At 38.6% G+C, this 24578-nt stretch overlaps 1 protein-coding gene across 1 annotated transcript; it reads left to right on the forward strand.

Moving 5' to 3' along the window:
• The first annotated feature begins 615 nt into the window (after window positions 1-615).
• On the forward strand, window positions 616-24122 carry HDAC2 (histone deacetylase 2). Its single transcript, XM_075706802.1, has 14 exons — window positions 616-685; window positions 7833-7945; window positions 8390-8507; window positions 9458-9532; window positions 9830-9968; window positions 11704-11845; window positions 15612-15704; window positions 15815-15923; window positions 17330-17470; window positions 19365-19473; window positions 21628-21758; window positions 22629-22784; window positions 23524-23581; window positions 23794-24122. Exons 1-14 carry the CDS (start codon window positions 634-636, stop codon window positions 23822-23824), a joined length of 1467 nt encoding a protein of 488 aa, XP_075562917.1. The 5' UTR covers window positions 616-633; the 3' UTR covers window positions 23825-24122.
• The last annotated feature ends 456 nt before the right edge of the window (window positions 24123-24578 follow it).

Raw genomic sequence — 24578 nt, forward strand, 5'->3', positions numbered from 1 at the left:
GCGGAAGGGCCCGCTGCTTCCCGGGCACGGGGGTCGGCCGGTGAAGTAGGCGTGTCCTGGCCCCCGCCGGCCGCCCCGCCATAGCCCTGACCCAGGCGCGGCCCCTGCCCCGCAGCCGCCATGCGCTGCCGGGGCCCGCACCGGGCTGGAAGCGGCGGCCACTCCGCGCATGCGCAAGAGGGCGCCGCTGGGGGGCGGGGACAGAGCCCGACGCCCGCCGGCGGACCGTACCACTGCTTCACGTGGGGGTGGGCTAGGAAAGACCTTCCTCCACGAATTCACTTATGAAGACTCCCCGTTAGTTCGTTCCCCGACTGTGTGTGCGCGACTAAGAGACAAGGGCAGGGACAAAGCAGGCGAGAGCCCGCGGTCGCTCGCACGCGTCCTCTCCGCCTCCTTCTCTCCCTCGCCTCCCCCGGCGGCGGCGGCTTGGGCGCGTCCCGCCTCCTCCCCCCTCCCGCTGCCGATGGTCGGGCCCGCTCGCGCTGCCCGTGGCCCGGCGTCGCGAGTTCCCGCTCTCCCGCGTCCGCCTTCTCCCGCCCCCTCCCTCCCTCCCTCCGTGCCGGCTCGGCGCTCGCCTCGGCCTCCCGTTCCCTCCCCCCGGCCCCGGCTCGGCCCCGGCGCGGCGGCCCTATGGCGTACAGTCAGGGCGGCGGCAAGAAGAAAGTCTGCTACTATTATGACGGTGAGCGGGGCCGGCGCGGGAGCGCGCGCGCGCGTGTGTGAGTGTGTGTGTGGAGCCCCTCTAACGGCCGCCCGGGGCGGCCTGCCCCCGTCCCCCGCCATTATGGGCGCCCCCTCCCCCGCGGAGCGAGACCCCGGCCGGGGGTCCCCGCCGCCTCCACCTGCGCCGCCGCGCCCCGCTCCCGCCATCGGCCCTGCGCGTTCGCGCCCCGCCGCGGGGCTGAGCCCCGGGGGCCGCCGGCCGAGGGGGAAGGGGCGGGGGGGGTGGGGGGCTGGAGCCGGGCGGGGTGCGGGTCGGGGAGCTGCCTGGCCTGCCGCGGAACGGCTGCTGGGCCCGGCGGCGAGTCCTGTGGCTATTGTGCGTGTGTGTGTGTGTGTGTGTCCCGCAACCCCCCCCCCCCCCAAAAAAAAAAAAAAAGAAAAGTTGAGACACTCCCCTTCATCCGCGAAGCGTAGAGGCGTTGGAGTCGCTGCCGTGTCTGGCTCCTCCCCTGCAAAAAAACAGTCTAGGCCATGTGTAGCTTCGGCACCTGGTGATTCTTGCGCTGAGGCCTTCCCCTTCCTCTGGCTTTCATGCAAGATCTGGTGTGCGGAGGGGGCAGGGGCACTCTACCCTCCCCTCCCCTCCCCCCATCCGAACATGCATCAGAGCGCAGGTTTGGCTTCCACGAGCCCCTCTTCCAGCAAAACACGAAAGTTGCCCGCGTAGGTGTTTAATAATAGTGAAATTCGAGTTGCTTGCAGGCCTTCTAAGTTTGCACGCTTGTCTGATGGGGACACAGCGACTTGTGATCTGCATTGTCAGTCACGTCGAAAAAGCACATCAAGCTTGTGCTTCGTCTCAGATATTTGCAGCAACTTGTTTGTGGTTCTGTCTGGCCGCAGCAGCAAAAACTTTTCGTTTTCTTCTTGAGTTTGCATTTGGCTTTCCTTTTTTTTGTACTGGAAGAGTAAACTCGTTGGTCAAATTAGTTGAGGGATTTTAATTTTTTTTTTTTTCCCCCCTTTATTGCCTACTATTGTAACAATCCTTTAAGTTAGCATCTGAGATTGGTATTGGTAGTAGCCAGGAAATGGAGGTTGAGGTTGTTTTGCTGTAGCGTTTTGGTGTTTGCACCATTTTGGAAATGAAGATGAATGGCTAAACCCACTAAGATATCAAAGGTGTTGGCTGCTGTAGCAAATCTGCCATTCTTTAGAGATGGCAGATCTTGTGGGGCCTGTCTTGGGTTTTTTACCACAGTAAAGGAGGCAGAGTGGTGGTTGCCGCCCCCTTCTCTTTGTTGCTAGCTCTGGTTCTTTGTTCAGCCTAAAGGGGAAAGGAGGCCCCTGTTAGGGATAATTTTGGTGAGGCTGGGATCTTACTTTTCCTAGGGAAGAGGAATCACTTTTTGCCTTGTTGATAGGAAGACTGCAATGATAGCTTAGAAGCTTTCTCTCTGCAAATGTTTGCATGGTTTGGTTTTTTTAATCAATATGCTTTTCTCCTTTTTTTTCTCCTTTTTTTTTTTTTTTTTTTTTTAAATAAAGTCAGGTGCCTGTACTTTACTAGATACCGATATCTTCAGTTTTTCTGTGATCCCTGGGTTTTGGTACTCGCTGCTAGTGTCAGGCTCCCTTAACAGCCAAAAAGCTATACTAGTGAAGAGGGGGGAGAAACTGGAGAAGGAAGAAGTTTTGAGGTGGCAGGATAATGGCGACTTAAAAGCAGTTGTAGCTCATGTCTTTGTTGAATATGTAGACTAGGGTACATGCAGTTAACAATAACGTAGAGAAAGGAGTATCTGTTGTAAAAGTGATTTTAAAAAATATTTGTGACAGAAATGAACAGCTTTGGAATTGTTTTGATGTCTTATTTTTTATTGCCAAGGCCAATAGTTATTTCACACTTCTTTTGGAAACAGTTATTAGAAGAAATTTTAGAGTTAATACCTGCAGTAAATATTTCCAATGCTAAGTTGTGGTTCATCTGGCAATTCTGAGTATTTTGTAACTGTGTTGTACCAGCAAAGTCTTGAATCAAAGTGAGGGGAGTGTCCGAAGCTTTAAATAACTCAAAACCAAAAAATACAAAGATAACCTCAAGCGCACAACTGAAGTAGTGGTGTATCTCCAAGCATGTCATAACTGAAGTAAATGACCTTTTTTGTCATAATTGTCCCTCCACACATACTTTCACTTTGTTTCTTTTCAATGCTTTTTAGTGTATACATTTAAAGTACTAGGAACATATATGTGTATCTTTTGAGATCAATTAAATTCCTATGTGCTTTTTGTGAAGCTTAGTGTGATAAAGTCGCTTTTCTTAAATTAGCCTGTCACTTACCAGTTTTTTTCAGAGTATTGCTGTTAATGTTTTCTGATAATTAACAGTTTTAATAGCCTTCACACTGTACCCAGAACCACTAAACTTTGGGTAGAAGAAGCTTGATTTCATTACTTGCAGTTTGTAATAAACTGTCAGCCACATCCACTTGGCAGAATTTGCATTGCTTGTGATATTGCTCAGGGCAGGAATTTTATTTAAATTTGAGCCAGTATACTATGGGAAGAACTAAAAATCTACAAATGAAGATACTTTAGTCATTTTATCTGAAATATTTTTAATAAATGCTTCTAGTCTTAATATATATATGGCCATAGCTCAGGGAAGTCTGTTGCTCACACTGCTTGGAACCATGCTAGATATGGAAAGATATTGTAGCTTATATTTTAGCCTGTTATCATGTGTCTTCAGGTTGTTGCCATGGCCTTGCAGCATGTGGCTCAGGTAGTTCAGTGGCCTCTTCCAAAATAGGTACGTGTTGTACAGTTGCCCATAGCAATGATGGGACCGAGATGGTCTTTCCAACTCTGTGCCCCTGTACAGCAAAGCACAATTCTAGAGTATCATGCAGCAACTAGCATGGCTACAGTTAATAAGTGTATTTATTTTGTGCCAGTGCACTAGCAGTGTTGTTTAGATTGCTTGTTGTGCATAATTTAATGTGGGTGTTCAAAAGGCTCTACCTTCATGAAAAATGTGAGAGATCTGCATCAGAATGTGGTTGGTTCCACCCATAAAGACGAGAATAAACCTGTTTTAATAGGGCAGAATACTACTATATTCATACATTGTTTAAGTACATTAGCACTTCTAGTTTAAGTTCATCTTATCTGCAGATGTAAGCTTTAACTGAAGATTGTTTCATGGAAATTCATCAATGCTTTGCGCAGTGGCTTCCAAACATGGTGGTGGTGTCCAACCTCTCTGCTCAGGGCTCTAAAGTCAGAACTTTGCTTGTCTTTTGCTGTCTGCTTAATTTTTAAAAACAGAACAAAACCCCCAACCCTTCAGATGCTAGTGCAGTAATTTTAGGCGTGTTTGAATAGCTGTTCGTTGGCTTGATTAGGCATTGATGATCTCCTTTACATTCATCTTTACATGAGTTCACCCCTTAGTATTGCAGAAGTCAATCCAAATGTAACTACCGCTATTAGGTTGGGGTTTTTATGTGGTTTCCATTGTAGCGGTTAGGTTTCTGCACTTGGTGCAGTTCTGAAATACCTCATGATTTCATGGTAACCATACTTAAAATACGCAGAGCTATGGTCAGAGTACATAAAAAATTATCTGTATCAAAGTTACAAAGTAATGTAACTTACATGTTACAAAGTATCAAAAAAGATAAGTAAACATCATCTCTTGCCTCTTTGTTCAGGCCATTAAGACTGTTTTGTAATGGGTTAATTTAAAGGTTATTTTTCTATATATTAGTAACTAAAGAGACTAATGTGCTTTTTTGGGGGACATAGCTTTGGTTAGTCGGTTGTGTGTTTGTTAGACATAATTTAAGTTCCTTTATGGCATGTAGCCTCTTGTATTTTTCTATGTTTTAGAATATTTAACTTCTGTAGACCTAGCTGAAGTCTCGGATAGAGATGTGAGCATCTAAAACTTATGTTCGTTAAAGGAATCATGTGGGTTTTATTTTTATTTGATAGATCTCTTCAGAATTTATGCAAGTAACTTGTATGAATTGAGAAGTAATTTTTTATATATGTATTTGAACCCAGAACATGACAGTGTATGTAACAACTTAATTTTCAGGTAGGTCTTCTGGGCATTTGTTGGTATCACATTTTGCATCACGTGGTGAACAGTGCAGGACAGTAAACTCATGCTAGTGTTAAATTGGCACTTGATTGTTTTAGTTAAAGACTCAACTTTTCAGAGATTATGTTGTTACTTCTCAATGGGAGCCATTTAGCTGATATTTTTACTGGTATAAAACAGTAAATTTCAGTCTTTGAAGCCTTGCTGTGAAAGTTTAATAGATTTGCCAGCTTTCTGTGTGTACTACTTCACATTTTTCCCCCTGCTGCTTCTTTCGGTTATCTTCTTTTGCAGTTTCTATGTGCACCCACACTGGTGAGTGATACAAAATACAATTGTAACACTTCTGTATGGTTTTTACTTTTGTATTGGAGAAGTTTAGGATCAAGTACTCATACTGTCTGCAGTAGTAAGGCTCTGATATACGAAGAAGAGATATATAGGTTTCAGGATCAGTGGATGAAGTGTTTGTACCAGGAAGGGCACCTTCTCCTTCACTGGGTAAAGGAGGAGAGACTTTTGACACCTTTGCCTTCACCACAGACAAGGTGATGTCTCCAAGATTGGTCCCCTTTGTGATGTGATGGTGGCTTGAAATCAAGGTGCTAATGAGGAGAGATGAACTCCTGCCCCACCCCTGCCAACATACACATTGCAGCAGTCCCTTGAAACTTAATGGGCTTTTTGTCCCTATGTTTGAATTTTTTTTACGAGGCTAATGCCAAAACCCTTTTGTGTTGGTGATGCTAAGACCTGAAAGAGGTAAATGGTATTGCCTGTTGCTGAAGTGTATTATATTGGTATCTATTGTTAGTCATTGCTGCTGGCCTCTAATGTGGAAGGATCAGTTTCTGCTAGATACTCACCCACAGATCTTCTATTTGATTAAGTAAGCTCCCATTAAATTTACCAACTTGCCAATTCTTTTAAAAGTTCTCCTTTCTGGTAAAAAAATAAAATGAAAGTTAAAAGGTATGCCTAATTTATTGATTGATTTTTTTTTTAAGTGTACACTGCAGTACATGGTATGTAGAATATGCTTCATTTTGAATCTGTAATTGATTAATTGCAATATATTGAAGGATATGTTGTAAGTATATTTGGGAAGCTTGTTAATGTTTTGGGGTTTGTTTTTTTTTTTCTTTTGCATAAGGGAAAAGAACAGATCTTACATTTTACATAAGATAGAAAATCATTCTTAATTGTCTGCTTCCTTATCCATTCAGCATTCTGAGTAAAATGTCAGTGATAAACACTATACAAGCTGAAGTAGTTAAAATTGAAATGATGTATTTAAAAAAAAAAAAGGTAAGAAATACATACACATTCGTTAAGCCACAAATACATTTGGAATGAAGTTTCCTCAAAAGCATCATGTTATTGAAAGTCATTATTGTCTTAATGTCAAAATTTTAAGCTCTGACTAGCTTGAAGCTTTGTAAATCTGGGACTTAACAATAACTTCATAAAACAAAATAGAGCTAGTAAATGGTTCATTTCCATCTTCCAGTCATTAGTTTCAAAGAGCTGTGATGGATCTTTCCTAAACACCAAATTTGTAAGGTACTGTTTTGTAAAATGCTTGGAAATGTTTTTGCTGGCAGGAAGGGATGCAGTTATACTCTCTTAATACCTTTTGCTCTTGACCTGGGTGCGGACTAAAAGTGCAGGGCTGCAGTAAGTATCTGCAAGACTCCAGGTCTTTGACAAGAAGTGCTAATCTTCCACTTAAATACCTAAATTAGGAGCAGGTCCAGGTTCTTCAAAGTTTTTAACTTAATGCTAAAACTTGGTATTTCCTTTGTTGTGGGATAGCTAAGAGCTAGGTGTTGAGCAATTGTTTTTCTAGATAACTTCATCTTACATTACATTAGGTTATATCTGTTTTTTCTAAGTGTCCTTACTCTCCTTGTCACTTTGAAAGCTGGATTTTAGAATACTTTGAGATTTATAGTCTTACTGTAGTGCTTGCTTTTCTTGGTAGTTGGTGATGCTACTGCAAGCTGACATTTTCCCTTCCTTCTGAGCTGGAGCTCATGTTGAAGAGGTGAAACTAAAGCCATTTCGTAGCAATGCTGCTTCTTACCTCTGACTATCAACATTTGTAAAATAGTATGATATTGTGAAAATAGTATCTTTTTTTATTTCCTAGTGGACAAGGCAGAGCATGTTGAAGGATGTGAAAGAAAAGTAAAAATTTCAAGAAGGTAGGGTTCGCTAATCCTATCAGGAAATTTGGTCAAAAAGAAAAGAGGTGCTATTGTGAAGAGTTGTTATGGAATTCTCCAGCTGAAAGCCATTGACAACTGGACATACCTTTTAGACTTGTCTGTGTTTCCACAGACATGTGGACCGCTAGTTCTGTTAAAATCGTTTGTGTCTTGGGAATGTCAGTGTTCAAAGTGAAGGCCTGTATGTTCTAACAGTACTTGAGCTGAGGAGAAAACTTAACTAGCCCATGATAGCAGCCATTCTTTTCTTGGAAGTGTCAAATTTGTTATCTTAATTGTGTCTCTAGTAGCTCTCCAATTTGATAGAGCCAGGCTCATCTGGATTACAAGGTTTCTGTTAAATTAGCAGCAGGTGGCTGGGGAATGTTTGTGCATGTGGTTGCAGCAATGGATCTGAAGCCAACTTCTGGAATGTAACTGCTAGGGTTAGTAGTTAAGGGCAGGCTGAGGATGGTATCTTAAAATCAGCTCCTGCAAAATGGTAGGTTTTACTACAGCCTCTGTTGTGGTATAATGTGGATATGTCATCAGTAGTTTCTGCTCCCCTCTTAATTCCAGTTTTGTTTCCCATTACTTTATTCTTCAGTTCATGCCCGCTATTTTCTTCACTCTTGATTTGAAACCACTTCTTGTAGGTATCCTTGCTCCTCCACTACTATCTACTTGTAGTAAAGGTGTTAGATTTGTCCTCCTTTTTGCCCTCTGCTTCTGACATATGACTTTTTTTAGTCATCGTACTTGGTTTCTTCTGGGAATGATTCTTTTAGGTAGCAATGAAAAGTTGTTTTGTAATATGAATAGCTATTCATTAACATTGACAGGTGATATCGGAAACTATTACTACGGACAAGGGCATCCGATGAAACCTCATAGGATCCGAATGACCCACAACTTGCTGCTAAATTATGGCTTGTACAGAAAAATGGAAATTTATGTGAGTATAAGCAATAGAATGCCCACTGAAGCATTTTAAGTTATTTTTAAAGGGCTTCAAGTATTCCCACACAAATAAATGGAGAGAAGTAAAAGTGGAAATAGAAAATACTTAGAAGTGAAGCAGTATTTTGTAACTAGTGAGGATTGCAGATTGTTGTCTGTGTCTGGAGGAAGTGAGGCAGAGCCCCAGTAGAGACTTTTCACCAGCATTTTTATGATTGGTGGGTGGGGTGTTGGGGGGACATTGCAGTAACCGCACAAAGAATTAATCAAGTTGTATACTAACAACAGAGTAGTCCTTGCTTTATGTAAAACAGCACTACTGTCAGTTTCACTGTTCTCCCCTCAAAGTAGATTAGATTTCTTTTGAGTTGTCTTTTAGCCAATTGTTAGCTGATTTTGCAGAGCACTGATTATTTCTATAACTTGTTCTTATTATCAGCGACCCCACAAAGCTACTGCTGAGGAAATGACCAAGTACCATAGTGATGAATATATCAAATTTCTCCGATCAATAAGGCCTGACAATATGTCTGAGTACAGCAAGCAAATGCAGAGATGTAAGTGTCAACGTTAGGCTAAATCTACGTGTACCTGCTTTCATGGTTAGCATTGTTTAAATATTCACCAATACAGAGGTATGAATGTGGCTTAATGGTGTGTGGGTGGGTTAGAGAAATACTGTAACAAGAGTAACATGTGCCTGCCTTTAGCTACACTAATTTTGGGACTTTTCTATTAAAAGCAGACATATTGGAAAAAATGTTCTTTAAGCTTATGGAAGGATTTTTGCCTCCCCTTTCACAGGGTGTGTTCTAGATGTGAAATAATACTTTCTGTAGGCTTAATGCACAGATTAAACTTTAGTTGCGAGCTGTTTGCAGAAGTGTCTTAAAATCTGTTCTAATGCAAAATCTCTCTGAAAAAGAATGGCTTTTAGAATAGTAGAGAGGTAAAAAAATCAATGTGTGAAAATGTGTTTAAGTCAAGAAAAGGAGTTATTCATTCCTGAGATGGTAAAAATTGTACATTATTCACTGCTCACCCTTTCTGTTAATTTATTCCTTTAATTGTAGGAATAGGCTCAAAGTACTGTTAAGAATGCAGTTTGACAGCTATTATATCAATTTAAAAGACAGTATTGTAACCTCTTTATGATGCCTTATTCTCAGCAAGTTATTTTTCCAAGTAATTGTGCATTTCTTAACGTGACCTATGTTAATCAGCACTTCTTCAAAAATCTAAAAATGATCTAAATAACTTCTTGTTAACGAGGAGACAAAACTTAAAGCTTCCCGTGGAAAAATTAAAAAAAATAGTTTGGAGTCATCTTTAGATTATAAAGAATTTACATTGTTTTCAGTGTTTAAAATTTAGCCTGACAAAAATTAGGCGGGGGGCAGTAGTTAAAATCCTGCATGAACTATGCATTGCATCTGGAAGTGTTATCCATGCATATAGCAATGCTGTTGTGTTACTTTTCAAAAACACCATTCTATTTCTTAAACAGTTAATGTTGGAGAAGATTGTCCCGTATTTGATGGTCTGTTTGAGTTTTGTCAGCTGTCAACTGGAGGCTCTGTTGGTAAGTATAGGTTTGCCAGCTATTTTGTAGCTTTATTACGTTTGTCAGCAACTTAAAACTTTGATAGTATATGTAAAACTGAAGCAAATATAAGTGGTTTTTATTAAAGAAATAATAATCATACATCAGTTGCTTGACATATCTCATATTTGACAGTCTGTATCTCAGTATTGGTAAGAGATCAGATCTAGGATTAGCTTAGTTAAAAAATAAGATACTATTTCATGTAACAGATTTAGAGGCCTTCAGAAGTTTCTGACTGCTTTTCCTTTCGCTTTTGTGTGTGTCTTTTTACAGCTGGGGCGGTAAAATTGAACAGACAACAGACAGACATGGCTGTTAATTGGGCTGGAGGACTTCACCATGCCAAGAAATCGGAGGCATCTGGTTTCTGTTATGTGAATGATATTGTGCTTGCCATCCTTGAGTTACTGAAGTAAGTTTATGATGGGAGCAAGATAAAATTATGGAAAATGTCAAATTCAAGTATTTAAATGTTTGAAGATATGGATTGTAATTATTATTTCAGTGATTTTTCATAGCCCATGTTGAACTTGCAGAGTTTCAATTAAGAAAACTAAGCTCTGCCTAGTTTGGCTTCAGCAAGAAGTTTAAACTAAAATACAGGCAAGGTGAAAAGATAACTAAGAGGAGATAGGTTTAAAACAGATATTTAGAAGTACTTCTTTACACAGAGGATAGTCAACTTCTGGAACTTGCTGCTACAGGAGCCTGAAGGAAGCAGACGGCAACAACAGATTAAAAAAGAGATTAGACATAATTATGGACAAGAGGTCTGTAAATGGATGTTAAAGATCCAAGTAACAACACACCCTGTAAAACGCCATATGCTGTAATTCTGGATGGTGGGGGAGTACTAGGGTAGTAGACTTCAGAAAATGGACAGGCTTACATGCTTTCTGCAAATTTTGATCTCCTGTTGCTACTCATGGGGACAGAATAGTGGGCTAGATGGATCACTGCCCTGACCCCTTAGGGCAGTCATGCTTGCCAATCATACACCCATTTGGTTTCTCAGTATGCCTGCTTGTTTCCTGTCATTTGAGTTGTTACTAAATCAAACAGGAATATTCAGGGAAGATCATGCGCTGAGCTTCCTTGGATTGTTACATGAATTAATGTGGCTGTTATGAATAAATAATGAAATAACAGCTGTGCTGCTGTGACTGCAAAATAAAAAATGAGGGGAGTAATGCAAAAGAGATAATATAATTAACTTCAAGCAGTAATGCTTCACTAAAATTGCGAATCCTGAGTGTTACTTGTACTACTTGTATCCCTTCTAATAACACATAAATCTCATTTTTTACAAAAAGTATTCTAGGTATTTGACTCTTGTGAATGGAGCAGCTGAGTCTGCTGGTGAGGGATGGAGGAAGCACCTGTAATCTGGAAGTGTTTTTTAAAGATGGAAAAAGATTCTAAAGACACTAACAAATAGTTAGTATTAACATACTAAGACATTCATTTTAATGTACAGCATGTATTCAGGATCTATTGCTGCAGTCTAAGAAAAGTGGTATGATTTTCTGTGGTCCAGTCCTGAATTTTTTAGCTTAATGTGCATGTGAAGGAGGGACACTTTCAAATAGCTGTGGGTTGTGTAACCATAGGAAAATGTCCTGTTCATTGTCTTAAGTGAAAAATCTTAGCCCACATGAAATTATGGCTGCTCAGACTCACATTCTATAGCACTATGCAAAGCATGATGAAAATGTTTCTTCTGATGTTGATAGACTTTGTTCTTTACTGAACAACATAGAATGTAAGGGAAACTGTTGTTTCCAGTGCTCTGAGGCTTCAAACGATTGGTTTCTTTATCCATCTCAAATAAACTGATCTGAAACTTGCAGTACTTAAGGAAATACTAAGCAGTAGTGTAATAATTTCATGCTAATAGTGTGATACACTTGGAAATAAGAACGTGCCTATCTTTACAAGTTGCAGAGGTGAAGAAGAAAAGTTGATGGAAAATAAGTATTTAAATGTATTTTTTTGTGAGCTAATGGAACATGGGCTATTCCTGCTCCTGGCACTATGGATTTTAGTGTTTGGTTGGGGGTTTTTTATTAGGTTTTCCCTTGTTAGGTATCAGTATATTATGAACATAATAGATAATGATGATTTCTCATACATGATTTTCTTTCTAGGTATCACCAAAGAGTGTTATATATTGATATTGATATCCATCATGGTGATGGTGTTGAAGAAGCATTTTATACCACAGATCGTGTCATGACAGTATCATTCCATAAGTATGGTGAATATTTTCCGGGCACAGGGGACCTTAGGGTAAGGTTGAACACAAAATTTCATTAGGTCATAAATTCCCTCTTACTATCTTCCTTGTAGATACTGTTTTAGTACTAGGTTACAATAACTATGTCCAGTGATAATATACAGCAGCAAGTTTTCAGAAAATAAGTTAGAGTGATAGCTTTGTTGAAGAACTTTAGAAAAAAAATACAGGCTAGTGGGGAAGTAAATTATTCACTTCATAAAATCAACACCTTAACTTCTGGATAAATTGTCTGAAATTTTAGTTCAAATATATAATTAGTTTAGGTCACTCAAATTTTGAAAATGTCTCTAGGAAGACAACATGGTATATTTATAATGAGTATCTGTACATTTCAATTCTGCACATACAGTGAAAAGTAGCTGTTTGGAGATCTCATGGCTTCAAAACTTATTTCAAATCTTAGAATAACTTTATGCCAGAGCTTTAATAGTCACAAAGTTTTAGTTGCAACTTGAATTTACTATGTTCTATTTGCCTAGTAATACAGTTGGCTTCTTTTTGGAATATTTCTTATGTTGTAAAGTATGTTTTGAGTTCTCATGATGCTCACTGCTGAAGAACTTTAGCATGCCCCACAGACAATTGTGTACTAAGCCTTATAGCTAGCTTGAGGGAGGGAGCGTTGGCCTGTGAAGAATTACCATTTAAACTGTTGTAGAATCTCTGGCAAAGCTGAGAATGGAAACCAATTTTCCTGGCCCTTCATATTAATTTTAAGTTAGTTAGTCATTCCTCATGCTAGCCTCTTGTCCATTAGAACAGGAAATTGTTCCACTTCACAACTTGAAAGAATAATTTGAGTATTAGGATTAATATATTCCTAGCTTTATACTCTTAAATTAAACCTCTTTTTATCAGAGGCACTCCCAGGGTAAGTCACTCCTCTGGTATTAGTGACTTTGTACATTTGTTTGTACATACAGTTACTAATTTTTTTTAAGTTGTAAATACTTGTAAAAAGTTGACCTACAAAGATGCTATGTGGGAAAGAATTCACTGTTTTCCTACTATCTTTAAATTGATTCAAGAGATGCAGATATTTGTGTTTCTGCTAATATTCCTGGAATGTGTGCTCCTCAGTGTGCTGATGATACCCAGAGGACAGGAGTAAATGAAAGTTGAGCTTTAAATCAGTAGGGTGCTAAGTGTTCATTTCATTGTGGTTGTTGGAGCTGAATGTTATTACAGTTGTTAAATTTTGTTAAACTGCATTCTAAATTGATTTAGGTAGAAATCAGATTAGGCATTGTTTTTATGCATGTCGTTTAACTTGACTGGCCACAAGGTGGTAGTGGTGCTTCAAACAAAAAGCAGCTCAGACCAGGATGTTTATAGTGACAAGCTGTTGTTGCTGAATTTGGCTAGAATTTTTTTTCGAAGGGTTAGATATCTTGGCTTTTTAGAAACAGCACTTCCCGTTGTCAGAGAAGTTTATGGATTCTTCACCTCACCACACCCAGGACAAAGAACTTAGATACACAGTTGAAATAAATAGAAGAATATTGTATGTTACTGGGGTTTTTTTAGCACAGTGTCAGTGACAAACAGTACCTCAGGCATGGTAACTTTTATTCTATGCTGCTAGCTAGTATTTTGAAATGAGCATTGTCTGCATACAGACTTCAGCAGGCTTTATTGCAATTACTGCATCCCCGTAGGAAAAAAAACATTAGCTTTTTCCTATCTTCCGAGCTTGCAAAGCTAATTGTGCTAAAGGGAGAACTAATTCTCTGAAAAGCCAGTGTTCCTTCTGAAGATTAGTATTGTGCTGCTTGTTTCTGCTCAACTTGATCTGCTGTTGCTGGTTCTTTACATCAACTTTAACAGCCAGATCTTACCTTTGTTTTTGTCAGTGGGCTCCATCCAAGCTTGTTTCTGTAATTCTTTAGTTACTTGGTCTAGTTTGCTGATCAGGTTACGCTTATTTGATGCAGGAACAAATCATGCATCAGCTGATGATTTTGTGATTGCAGCTCCACCACTGTAGCTGAATCTCATGGAGGTTGTCTAGTTCAGCTGCATTCATCCATGTTCTACTGAAGGTATTGTGCAGTCTGAACTTCCAGTGTCCTTAGTAAGTTATTTGACTTTCTACACATCTTAGATGATAGCGTTAATCTTGTCTTACGCATACATAGATAGGTCAGTTGAGACTGTAGTGCTACGTAGAGATCCAGATTCTGTGAGGAAACTTGATCCATTGATGAATGGGCAACTACCAGAATGCTATATGGTTTCTTTAGTGTTTATAATGAATGCAAGTATGGGTTACAAAAAACATCCATCTCAGGCTGGAAAGCAATTATCCTGTTTAGTAGGAAATTGTGTGAGCATTTGGTTTTGCTATGTTTAAGATGAGATTTAATGGGGGTTTTTTTTAATATTTTATTTTTTAAAAACTGGAAAGGAGGGCACTATCACCTCAGAAAAATCAGCGTCTGAAAGCCTAGGTGATTCAGTTTGGGAGATTCTGGATAACTGTCATGCTCCCAATCAGCCAGACTTGAGTTCAGCAGGGGTCTTCAGTATCACTAATATTGCAATACTATGAAATGTTAATAATGTGCTGGAAGGGGGGGAAAAAAAAAGTCAACTGTTAACATTGTGCCTATGCTCTGTTGGGCCGTTTGTCCCTGTCCTTCCCCCCCACCCCCCCCAGTAAAAGATAGTTACTGGAAGTGACACATTACTGTTGCATTCACTGCTAAGGAGGCTTTGTTCAGGAGGAGGAAAAAAGTCCATGAGTATTTCAATAGCTAGTCTTGAGAAGTTTAGTATTTGTATTGTTGGGCCATCCTACTGATGATTGTAGTTTTTCAAGGATGTTGGACCTGAAGTGTGCTCTTTCTGCAGAGCTGCTGTTTGATAATGGTTTACAGCCAAATTGAACAGGTTAAATCTTATTGTCACCCCTATTGTACCTTTATTAGTGGCAGAGAACTGCTCTGTAAACTGGATCAGTTTCTGTCCGTCTTGGTGATGAGCTAAAGGGAAGAAATGGGAATGTGTGGCAAGCAGAGATCTTTAGGTTTTGAAAGAAGTGGATGGATTCAGGGTTTATTAATTCTATTTTTTTTTTGCAAATATGTTTTTCTTTTAATGCATATGTTGTCCAGGAAATCTGGTAAGATAGACTACTACAGTTCCTGCCTTGTCATCTGATGGAACTAAGAATAATCTGCAAGTTCTTTTTTTTGTTTGTTTTTTGGGGGGGGGGGTGGTGGTCAGTTTTTTTTGTTTGTTTGTTTAAAAACTTTCAATTTCTTCAAGGGCACCTGTAAGTGGTCTTTTGGTTTTTTTCTTCCCCTTCTTTCCCTTTTGCTTTTGCTGCAGGTAGTTCTTCATCCTATGTTTGGAGCAAAGAATACAGTTTTAAAAACCTTCTTAAATCCAGATCTTCTATACAACACTGAAAACATGCATATCAACTTGTTCTTCTCAGTTTTCTTGCTTGTTTTTGCTTAACTCTTCTTACTGGGCTAAACTGATCAGTTATGTTTTGTCTTTTTGTCTTAAATCTTTGAATTAAAAAATGAAGTGTACCTACTGCAAATGTGGTCTTGGTGTACAATGCCTACCACTCCAAAATGATTTTATGGGAGAATGGGAATCAAGTGAGGTGATTCACCTCTTCTTCCCCTCGCAGACATGAATAATGGTACAAAATAGCTGAGCAGACTTGTGTAGACTTTTTTCCCTTGATACCATCATGTGCTTCTATGTTTGTTATAAAGCCTTTGTCATCTTTGCTTATAGGACATTGGTGCTGGAAAAGGCAAATACTATGCTGTCAACTTTCCAATGAGGGATGGTATAGATGATGAATCATATGGACAAATATTCAAACCAGTGAGTACTGGGTTTTTTTTTTTTAAGTTCTCTGGAAAGATACTAGTTTCATCTTGTGGATTTATTTTCGTAAGGTGAATTAACAACTCGCTGTTTTATATTGATAACAGATTATATCCAAAGTAATGGAGATGTATCAGCCCAGTGCTGTGGTATTACAGTGTGGAGCAGATTCGCTGTCTGGTGACAGGCTGGGGTGCTTTAATCTTACTGTTAAAGGTAAGCAGAAAAATGTATGTGTGTTGTCTGTAACTTTTTATTTAATAGAAACCTCTATCCTTCATACTATTTTTCAAGACACTTGCATGATGAGGACTGGAGTCACAAAGATTTTGTTCGTTACTATGATTAATCACCTCTTTCTTTGCTATACAGGGATGGCCAAAAGAAACCCGGAAGTTGCCTCTTTCTTTCTGTCCATCTAAAAAAGTTAAGAAGCTTGGTTTTCCATGTTCTTCCTAGCCACTCAAGTGGTTCCCTTTCTTCTATGCACAGGCTTTCTGTAGCATTAAAGCAATGTTCTGGAATGACAGGACGACAACAGTTGTCCTACTGCAACACTTACTATGATGGGCAAATAACAAAACTAGTGATTCACGTAGTAGGACTACAGATACTAAACATCATACACCTTGTTGGGCGTAAAATAGGTATTACTGAAATGAGAATACTCACTGCATTGTTAAATTTATAGTGATGTTTGTTATACTGAGCCTTATGTTAATATTGATTTTTATTAACTTCTATAGAATTAATTTATTTTAGTATTATTTACATTTCTACCCAAAAGCGTGATTCTCAAAATTGGGATGAGATGTTAATTTAGCAAACCATTTTGTTATTATTTTGGTGGTAAAAAATTAAACGTATGTTGGAACTTTTGCTAAGCCTTGAATCTAGGCTGTTTGATGCATTCATTTTCTGGGTTTTCATGTTTTTGTGTTTTCTTAATGAGGCAATTAGAGTTTTGTAGGCAACAAAATGCAGTATAGTATCTGTTGGGTCTGCAGTGTTTCAGGGTTCTTTTCTTGATTTGCACCAGGTGGCAAAGCTACTTCAGTTGCCCATACAGCTCAGATTTTTTTCCATCTTACATATCTTGGAAACCAAGAGAGCTGCTGCCTCCTACAGATGCCTTTCAGTATGCTGTATCTCCCTGGAGTGTGTACTGTCTTGGCACCAGTTCACTCTGTAAGCAAGACTTAGCAACCTCTAATACAGGTTCAAATTTAGAAGTAGAAAGGACTGAGTACTGGTTTGCTGTTTTCCCTTCTCCTTTTGCATTTGACTGAGAAATTGTCCCTAGATTTGTCACTATGTATTGACATCAGTTATGAAAGACAAACCACTAAACATTCAGAACAGCAGCAATAGACCATCATGCAAAGTCTCTGAAGACTGGGGTGGATGATGTTCGATTATATTTTGTAAATTTCTTATCTGTAGATCTTGATTTCTTGTGAGGTTTTGCTTAGCTTTTGGGGAAGACAGTTCTGTTTTACTTGAAACAATTCAGTTCTCACTTGATAAGTATGACTGCATATGTCTGATTAAATAGTTTACTATATATTTTTCTGCTTAATAGATATTTTGCATATATTGTCAATTCTTTTTGTGTTTGACAGGTCATGCTAAATGTGTGGAAGTTGTAAAGACTTTTAACTTGCCATTGCTGATGTTAGGAGGAGGAGGATATACTATTCGTAATGTTGCTCGATGCTGGACATACGAAACTGCTGTTGCCTTAGATTGTGAAATTCCTAATGGTAAATATTAATACCCAAATTAATATTTTATTAAGAAATAATCATGGGAGGGTGTAAGTGAACAGATAGCAAATATTTCTGTAGCTGACTAATGCATCAGTTTAGAATAAACTATGTAGAAAGCTATTGCTAGGATTTAGCAAATAAATCTTCAGTAGCTTATGCGCTAAATAAACTTAAGCATTTGGGGCTTTATTTTATTCCCTAGCAAAAGCTTTAAATGATTGGATCATTTTTGGAAAATTCAAAACATATAAAACTTATGGAATCTTACTCGTAACTATTTTTAATATGAACGTCATCAGTATGATCGAATATATACTGCGTTTTGATTGTAACAGCATAGACCTGTGTAACTTGGGCACCACAGACATGGTATTCACAAGAAATTAATGAGTATGCAAGTGTCTGTTTTACATGGTAAAGCATAACTGTTTCTTCATTGTATCTATGACTTAAAAATAACTGTGAAAGGATATTGACTTCCACTCTTCCATTTGACTCATTTTTGACTATACAAGCTATCTTAAAAAAAAAAAAAAAAAAAAAAAAGTAGACTTATGTCAAATAGTTGAATAGTGAAGTAATTTCTCTGAGGAAGATCCCCAAAGATCCTGTGTTCCCTTTATTTCTGGCCAAATATACCTCTGGACATGTTTTTGGAATGCCTTTTTATAAAACTGGTATTTGGACTGGTTTGTTGCACATCGGTCATTGGCAGTTTTCATGTTAGACTGCAACTTTTGCTGATAACCTTTTGCTATTCATGTATCTCTTGCTGGATTCATAGTGTTTCCACCTGAGCTCAGTGGAATGCTGCTGTTAGTGAGAAAAGAACACTTGGACAGTACCTTTCAAGATGTATGTTTTCCATCTTGCATGTCATTATATATTCTTTGTCAGCCAAAGCTTTTGAAGAGACAGTAGCATTTCCTTATCTTACGACTATTTTCCATTAGCATGTCCCATTCAATGGATATATATGATGGGTTTTGGATTTTTTTAACATTCCTTTCAACTTCATGAGTCTCCGTCATCTTTAATCTGTTCCTAGAAAGAACAGTGCATTTTTAAATGTTGCAATAGCAAGTTAATGTTCCTGTCTCCTTTCTATCCAGCTAACACGATTGCTTATCCTGTAATAGTCATAAATGAAGAAACAAAACAAAGGGTTCAATTAGAAGTGAATTTCAGTGTCTTATTTCTGAAGGAGTTTATGTTCTTTAGATTTCTGTTACTTTACTGGGGAAGATACAGTTATATTCAATATAAAATACTATGTTTTTCCTGGATATGAAGTCTTCATTGACTTCATTTTGGAGATTAGATGTTCCAGTCAGGGGACCATTGTCTGTGAAAATACAAAAAGCGGGTGAAGGAGAGGGGGGGAAACAGGCAGACATGGTGTCACTGAACCACTGTAGAGTGCTTACCATGGATATTGAACTAACTGTGATCTTCAGCCTAATAATAATACATGTTATATGTTTTAATGAAGGAATATTTTGAATGGCTCACTTAAACCTTGCAAACTAGTCTAACTTTGAAAACAGCTGTAAGAAATCATCAGCTGATCTTCTCTTTTCTGCAGAAGTAACATTTTAAATTATTTTATCAAATTTGTTACTTATGTTGTTCCAGTGTATGTTCTAACATGATTGCAGTAGAAATTTCTCTTGCTCTTTTTGTTTTGTCAACAAACTTAAGTTCATCTATTGAATAATTTAGAGGAAGAACACTGAACAGTTCAGGCAGTACATACGTATTAACGCTTACCGGAATGTTTCAGGTTTGATAGTTCTCTAACCAAAATCCTGTGAAAACTACTGTTGTATTTAAAATGTTGAAAATCTTTTTTAGGTCACAAAGCTGTCTTTTCTGTTTTGGTTTACAGAGCTGCCATACAATGACTACTTTGAATATTTCGGACCAGACTTCAAGCTTCATATTAGTCCTTCGAATATGACTAATCAGAATACACCAGAATATATGGAGAAGATCAAGTAAGTAGTGATTACCTCAATCACGTGGATCACATTCCTCCAGAGGTTTAATTGTTAGGCAATTTTGAAAACCGTACACCTTTCTTTGTTGCACACTGAAAATAAATACTGAATAGATTTGACATATTTCTCATTTCTGTCAGAAGAGGTACTTTTAAAAAATCTGTTCCTACAACAGTATGTATGCTTATGAAGTCCTGTGACTATAAATATGAAAACTTAAGACCCAGCTTGGATTTTTACTTTTTCCAGCAACTAAACAGATGACTGTTTTACTTGGCTTCCCATTCTAATTTTGTAGAAAGTTTATCCCATCAGGAAAGAAGCTGGTATGCTGTGATGATTAGGATTTCTAATTCTCAGCTCCGTGTCTAAACATGAACTGAGATAGTCATTTGCTGTATCTGTCAGCTGTGAAAATAAAAAGTCACATGAGCTCAGACATCCAAAACTGTGGAAGGATAGTGTTATGTGTGCAGGCAGTTGAGTGACTGTGGTTTGACAAATCCACAAGGTTTGAGAATTTCTCATTGCCAAGCTGTAGCGGGTATGTGTTTTTAGCCTGTGCCACTTCTGATACTTAGTTTATTCCTCCTCACATCCTGAAGGTTTGATTGTGAACAAATATTTTACTTCAGAGGTGGAGTAATGCATACATACAATCAATCCTGTACTCAGCTGATAAAAAGATAATTGGTTAGCCTGAAGTACTCTTTGCTTACCAAAGCTTGTCCCTGCTCTGGGTTTAAAAGAATAAACTCCCACCCCTGCACCGCACCAAGTTTAACAGGCTGTTAACGGTGCACGGGAATTCTTTTGGTTACTAAAAATAGCTGAATAAAGATGTGAAACTAGCTGTATAAGTTTGCCAGTACTGCTATAATCTGTAAAACTGTCAAATGGCAAAATTCACCAAAGCAGTTAAAATACTAATTTTTGAAGTGGTTGGTGTGTAGACTGTGATTGGTGTTCATAATACAAATATATAAATCACAATCAGCTGAAAAGTGTTTTAGTTTTTAATAATGTGAAAGGGGGGAAAAACCCACCTATTTTTCATTGATGTAATTCTGCAAAATTTCTCTGTAGTAATAGGGCTCCAGCTGGTGATCTGCCAGACTGCTTGCTGTATATTGTGTTTTGTTGAGCTTTCATGGTGTGAGTGGGCTGCGAAACTTGCTTTTTCTTTAACAAATCCCTGGGCATGGATTGTTTGTATTCTGTCGACAGAGATACAATCCCACATCCTCATGCTAGCACCCACAAGAAGAGCAATGACCCATCATTTCAGAGAATCCTCCTTCAGTTAGATGTATGCTTTCACAGAGACATATCTTTAGGGGACTCCCTGGATTGGCAAAACTGGTTTGCCAGGTCATGTGATTTGAACAGAGGCAGAGACTGTAAGGATTCAAAAAAAAACCACCAGTTGCCATTTAGGTCTTCAAATTGAGCAGAAGGATACTGAGATAGTTTGTTACAAGTGCTAATATTTGACACTTGCCACAACTTTCTCTCTACGTGGACTTCTTTGGAACAATAGTTTTAAGTCCTAAGAGAAGTCCAGTGTCCTTCCTCTTCCCACATGTGGCGCTTTGGAGCGTAGGGTCCATCGCATCAAGGTTGCTTAGACAGGAGAGAACTTCTCTCTGTTCTCCCTGAAACAGCCAATAAAGAATCTCATCCAGATGGATTGGTTTTGACCCTGAAGTCATTGCCACACACAGTGTGGAAGTCTTCATGCTTTAAGTGTCTGGCTTTCTTTATAAGAAACTAGAGGGTAGTTTATTATCCTACTTGATACTCTAGCTTATTATAAACAGAGTAATACTGTCACTCGGTTCAGCCCAAGGGGGCGGTACTTATGCTGACCCGGTGGGGAACTGAAGATTGAAGTTGATTGAAATAAGTGTTAAGAAAGTTATGATGTTCAAGTACACTGTGGATACTAATGATCTGTTAGGGATGAAAAGCTTTCTGAATTTTGCATGCCCCCCCCCCCCCCCTCCTTTTTTGGGGGCGGGGGGGGAATGAAACAATGACTCTAAAGCAAAGCAGGTTAACTTTTGAACACAGAGTTTTCAGAACTAAATACAAAATCCAAGGAAATGCTACTTCTGTGTAGTAATAACTTTCCTTGTCTGTCACTTGTAGGCAACGCTTATTTGAAAACTTGCGCATGTTACCTCATGCACCTGGTGTACAGATGCAGGCCATTCCTGAAGATGCTGTCCATGAAGATAGCGGAGATGAGGATGGAGAAGATCCAGACAAACGCATTTCTAGTATGAAATATCTTTTCATGATAGAGCATGTCCAAGTAGAGTCTTTTTAGATTTAGTTGTTCAGAACCTTAGTCCTTGTAGTGCAGTATTGGAAGATTGGCAGTTTTGTTTCCTGAGTGAAAAAATTTGCCACTGGTCTGCCAGTTTTGTTGTTCTTAAGGTGGCATGTCTGCATAAATCTGAACCTGTTAAAGGGGTCTAAAGAAGTCCTGAAAGAATGTGGGGTTTTTGCATCTTATATAGCCTGGCTATCTCAAATCTAAAATAGATACTCCAGAAGTCTCAGATGAATTGTAACTAAAGGAACACAGGACTTAGCTTCTGTCTTTTGCTATTCACAAAAAATAATGTTCCCCATTGATGTAAACTGAGATACTGTGTTTTCAAAAAAAGTTGGGTTTTTTCTTTGATTGAGAGAACGGTTTTCTGTACTTGCAACACTGCACTTTATTACGGTTAGGCTTTGTATGGACAATGAGTTATTCTTCAGCTATAGCTAAGAGTTTCCTACTACATTTAACCTTTTTTGATGGTGAGTCGAGTAATTCTGTAACCTCTTACTGGTGCACTGTCCATTTTCTGAACTGTTGAAACCATAATGTTTTCTCCTGTGATTTAGTTTCCAGTATTTGAAACTCATCTGATACATCTTAAAATACTCCCACCCTCCCCTTGTGTCTCTGTAAAGCTATTTTCAGAAGTTGTTGTGAGAGTGCCAAAGTATCTTGAAAGATAGTATTTTTTATCCATAATTTAGTTCATCAGCATTAAAGGATTATAGTATATTATTACTTAATTTGATAGTTCTTTTTTATTAGGCCTATTGTAGCTGACTTTATGCTCAATTAATTTCATAACTTTAAATCCTAGTTCGAGCATCTGATAAGCGCATAGCCTGTGATGAAGAATTTTCAGATTCTGAAGATGAAGGGGAAGGCGGGCGGCGAAATGTTGCAGATCATAAGAAAGGAGCAAAGAAAGCCAGGATAGAGGAAGACAAAAAAGAGACAGAGGACAAAAAAGCAGGTAGGACTCTGGTGTGATTTCATCCTATATTTTAGAACTGCCAATGTCGGTTCTGCCAGGAGAAAGATATGTTTCCTGTTAACAGTTAATTAGCTGTTGAGATGATTTATTTTTTCCATCATATTTAAAGCATCTATTTTAAATTAATCGGTTTCAAGATACAGCTATTCACACTAGAATAGTATTTTCAGCCAAGGGTTATTGTTGCTTCCCCACGAGCTCGAAATCTCAGAGCCAGGGATTTGTATAGCGTCATGAAAATAGAGATAAAAAAACCGTCTTGCTTTAAACATGTTACACAAAGAGTTTGTTCCTGTTTTTTTGGGGGGGTGAGCCAACTAGTTTTCTCTGAAACAGAAGCTGGATAGGGTTCTGGGGTTAGTGTAATTCCAAGGACTCTTGACTTTTCCAAGAACAGACTACATCTTAGGGCTTCAAGACTACCACATGATGCTCAGGGGAAATCCAGGTCTCCATAGTCCATACCGTTGTTATGGCCAGTCAAGAAAGGCTTGCCTTGAGGTATTTTGAATCACTTGGCATTGTGCCCAGATCACTCCTTTGGGTGGGTGCATTTAACACTGTATGTTACTATGTAACAAGTGACTTCCTTTAAAAGCTAGGTCCCTCTGGCTAGGAATATATATGAGAAATAAAACTTGGTCATGCTTTTTTCTGCTGAAGTCTTTTAAGGTTTTCTTGCATCTTTTGGTGTATTTAGAATCTTGTTATTTTTCAGATGTTAAGGAGGAGGATAAATCCAAGGACAGCAGTGGTGAAAAGACAGATGCCAAAGGGTAAACCCTAATTAATTAATAATTAGTGTCACCTTTTTTAAGAGTGTTTATTAATTGAAAATACTATAAAATATTGATTTCTGTAGAGATCACTTTCAATTCCTCCTAGTAGTAAATATTTTGGACTCATGACAGTAGTAATTCAAAATTGCATTTCTAAAATGGTTAATTGAAAAAATGAAACAACTTACTTTATTTTTGCCTTTGTACAGAGCAAAATCAGAACAGCTCAGCAATCCTTGAACAGAAGATAGCCTCTCATCAGTTGCAGAACATAATACTAGAGTTGGAGAATACCTAAAAGAAGACAAGTTTTCGTATTGAGAGAGACTGCTGATTTCATTTTGTACTATTTGGCATGGACCGTATTTATTTTCAAACGGCTTTGTTCTGGTTTTTGGCAAGTTGTATTGTGAGTTTTCTAATTATGAGGCAGAAATTCCTTTCTTCACCATGCTTTATGTAATAGTATTTAAAAATGGATGTGAGTTATTATGTTAAATGTCTAAACTGATCTATTAAAGTAATTTGCCTTTCCTGAGCTGATTTTACCTTTTTTGTAATTTTATCTTTATTAAAAAAAAAAAATTGTACTTGGTTGTCTTTTGTCCATCATTGAACTACAAAGATGAAAAACTCCATATAAATTACATTTATCTGTGCGTAGCTAGTGGATTTACATGGACAGCTGGCAAACACACAAGTTGAACTGTGCTGCTTTCATCGACTCCACACATTCTGCATGGGGTGCAAATGTACTGGAGTACGAGTACATTAGATTTGAACAGGCTGAATAAATAGTTGGAGATGTTGGAATAAGGTGGTGGTATGAACTTGCATTTTAATGTAAAGGTTTAAAACTCTGCAGCCATATACCTTGTACTGTCCAAGAACCTCTTCCACCATCAGAATCTACCCAAAAGACTGATTCATTTGCTGTTCATGAAATTTGTATATGGTCATCTTTCAAATAACAAGTGAAAGTTTGGATTTGACT

Source organism: Pelecanus crispus, chromosome 3 (genome assembly GCF_030463565.1).
Source record: "Pelecanus crispus isolate bPelCri1 chromosome 3, bPelCri1.pri, whole genome shotgun sequence".
NCBI lineage: Eukaryota > Metazoa > Chordata > Aves > Pelecaniformes > Pelecanidae > Pelecanus > Pelecanus crispus.

Bases quoted from the DNA above. Each gene is read 5' to 3' on its own strand.
- HDAC2 (XM_075706802.1), top strand. From the start codon at position 634: ATGGCGTACAGTCAGGGCGGCGGCAAGAAGAAAGTCTGCTACTATTAT. The intron at 9,969-11,703 runs GTAAGTTTATGA...TTTTCTTTCTAG, and splicing joins GCCATCCTTGAGTTACTGAA to GTATCACCAAAGAGTGTTAT. The intron at 22,785-23,523 runs GTAGGACTCTGG...GTTATTTTTCAG, and splicing joins GACAGAGGACAAAAAAGCAG to ATGTTAAGGAGGAGGATAAA.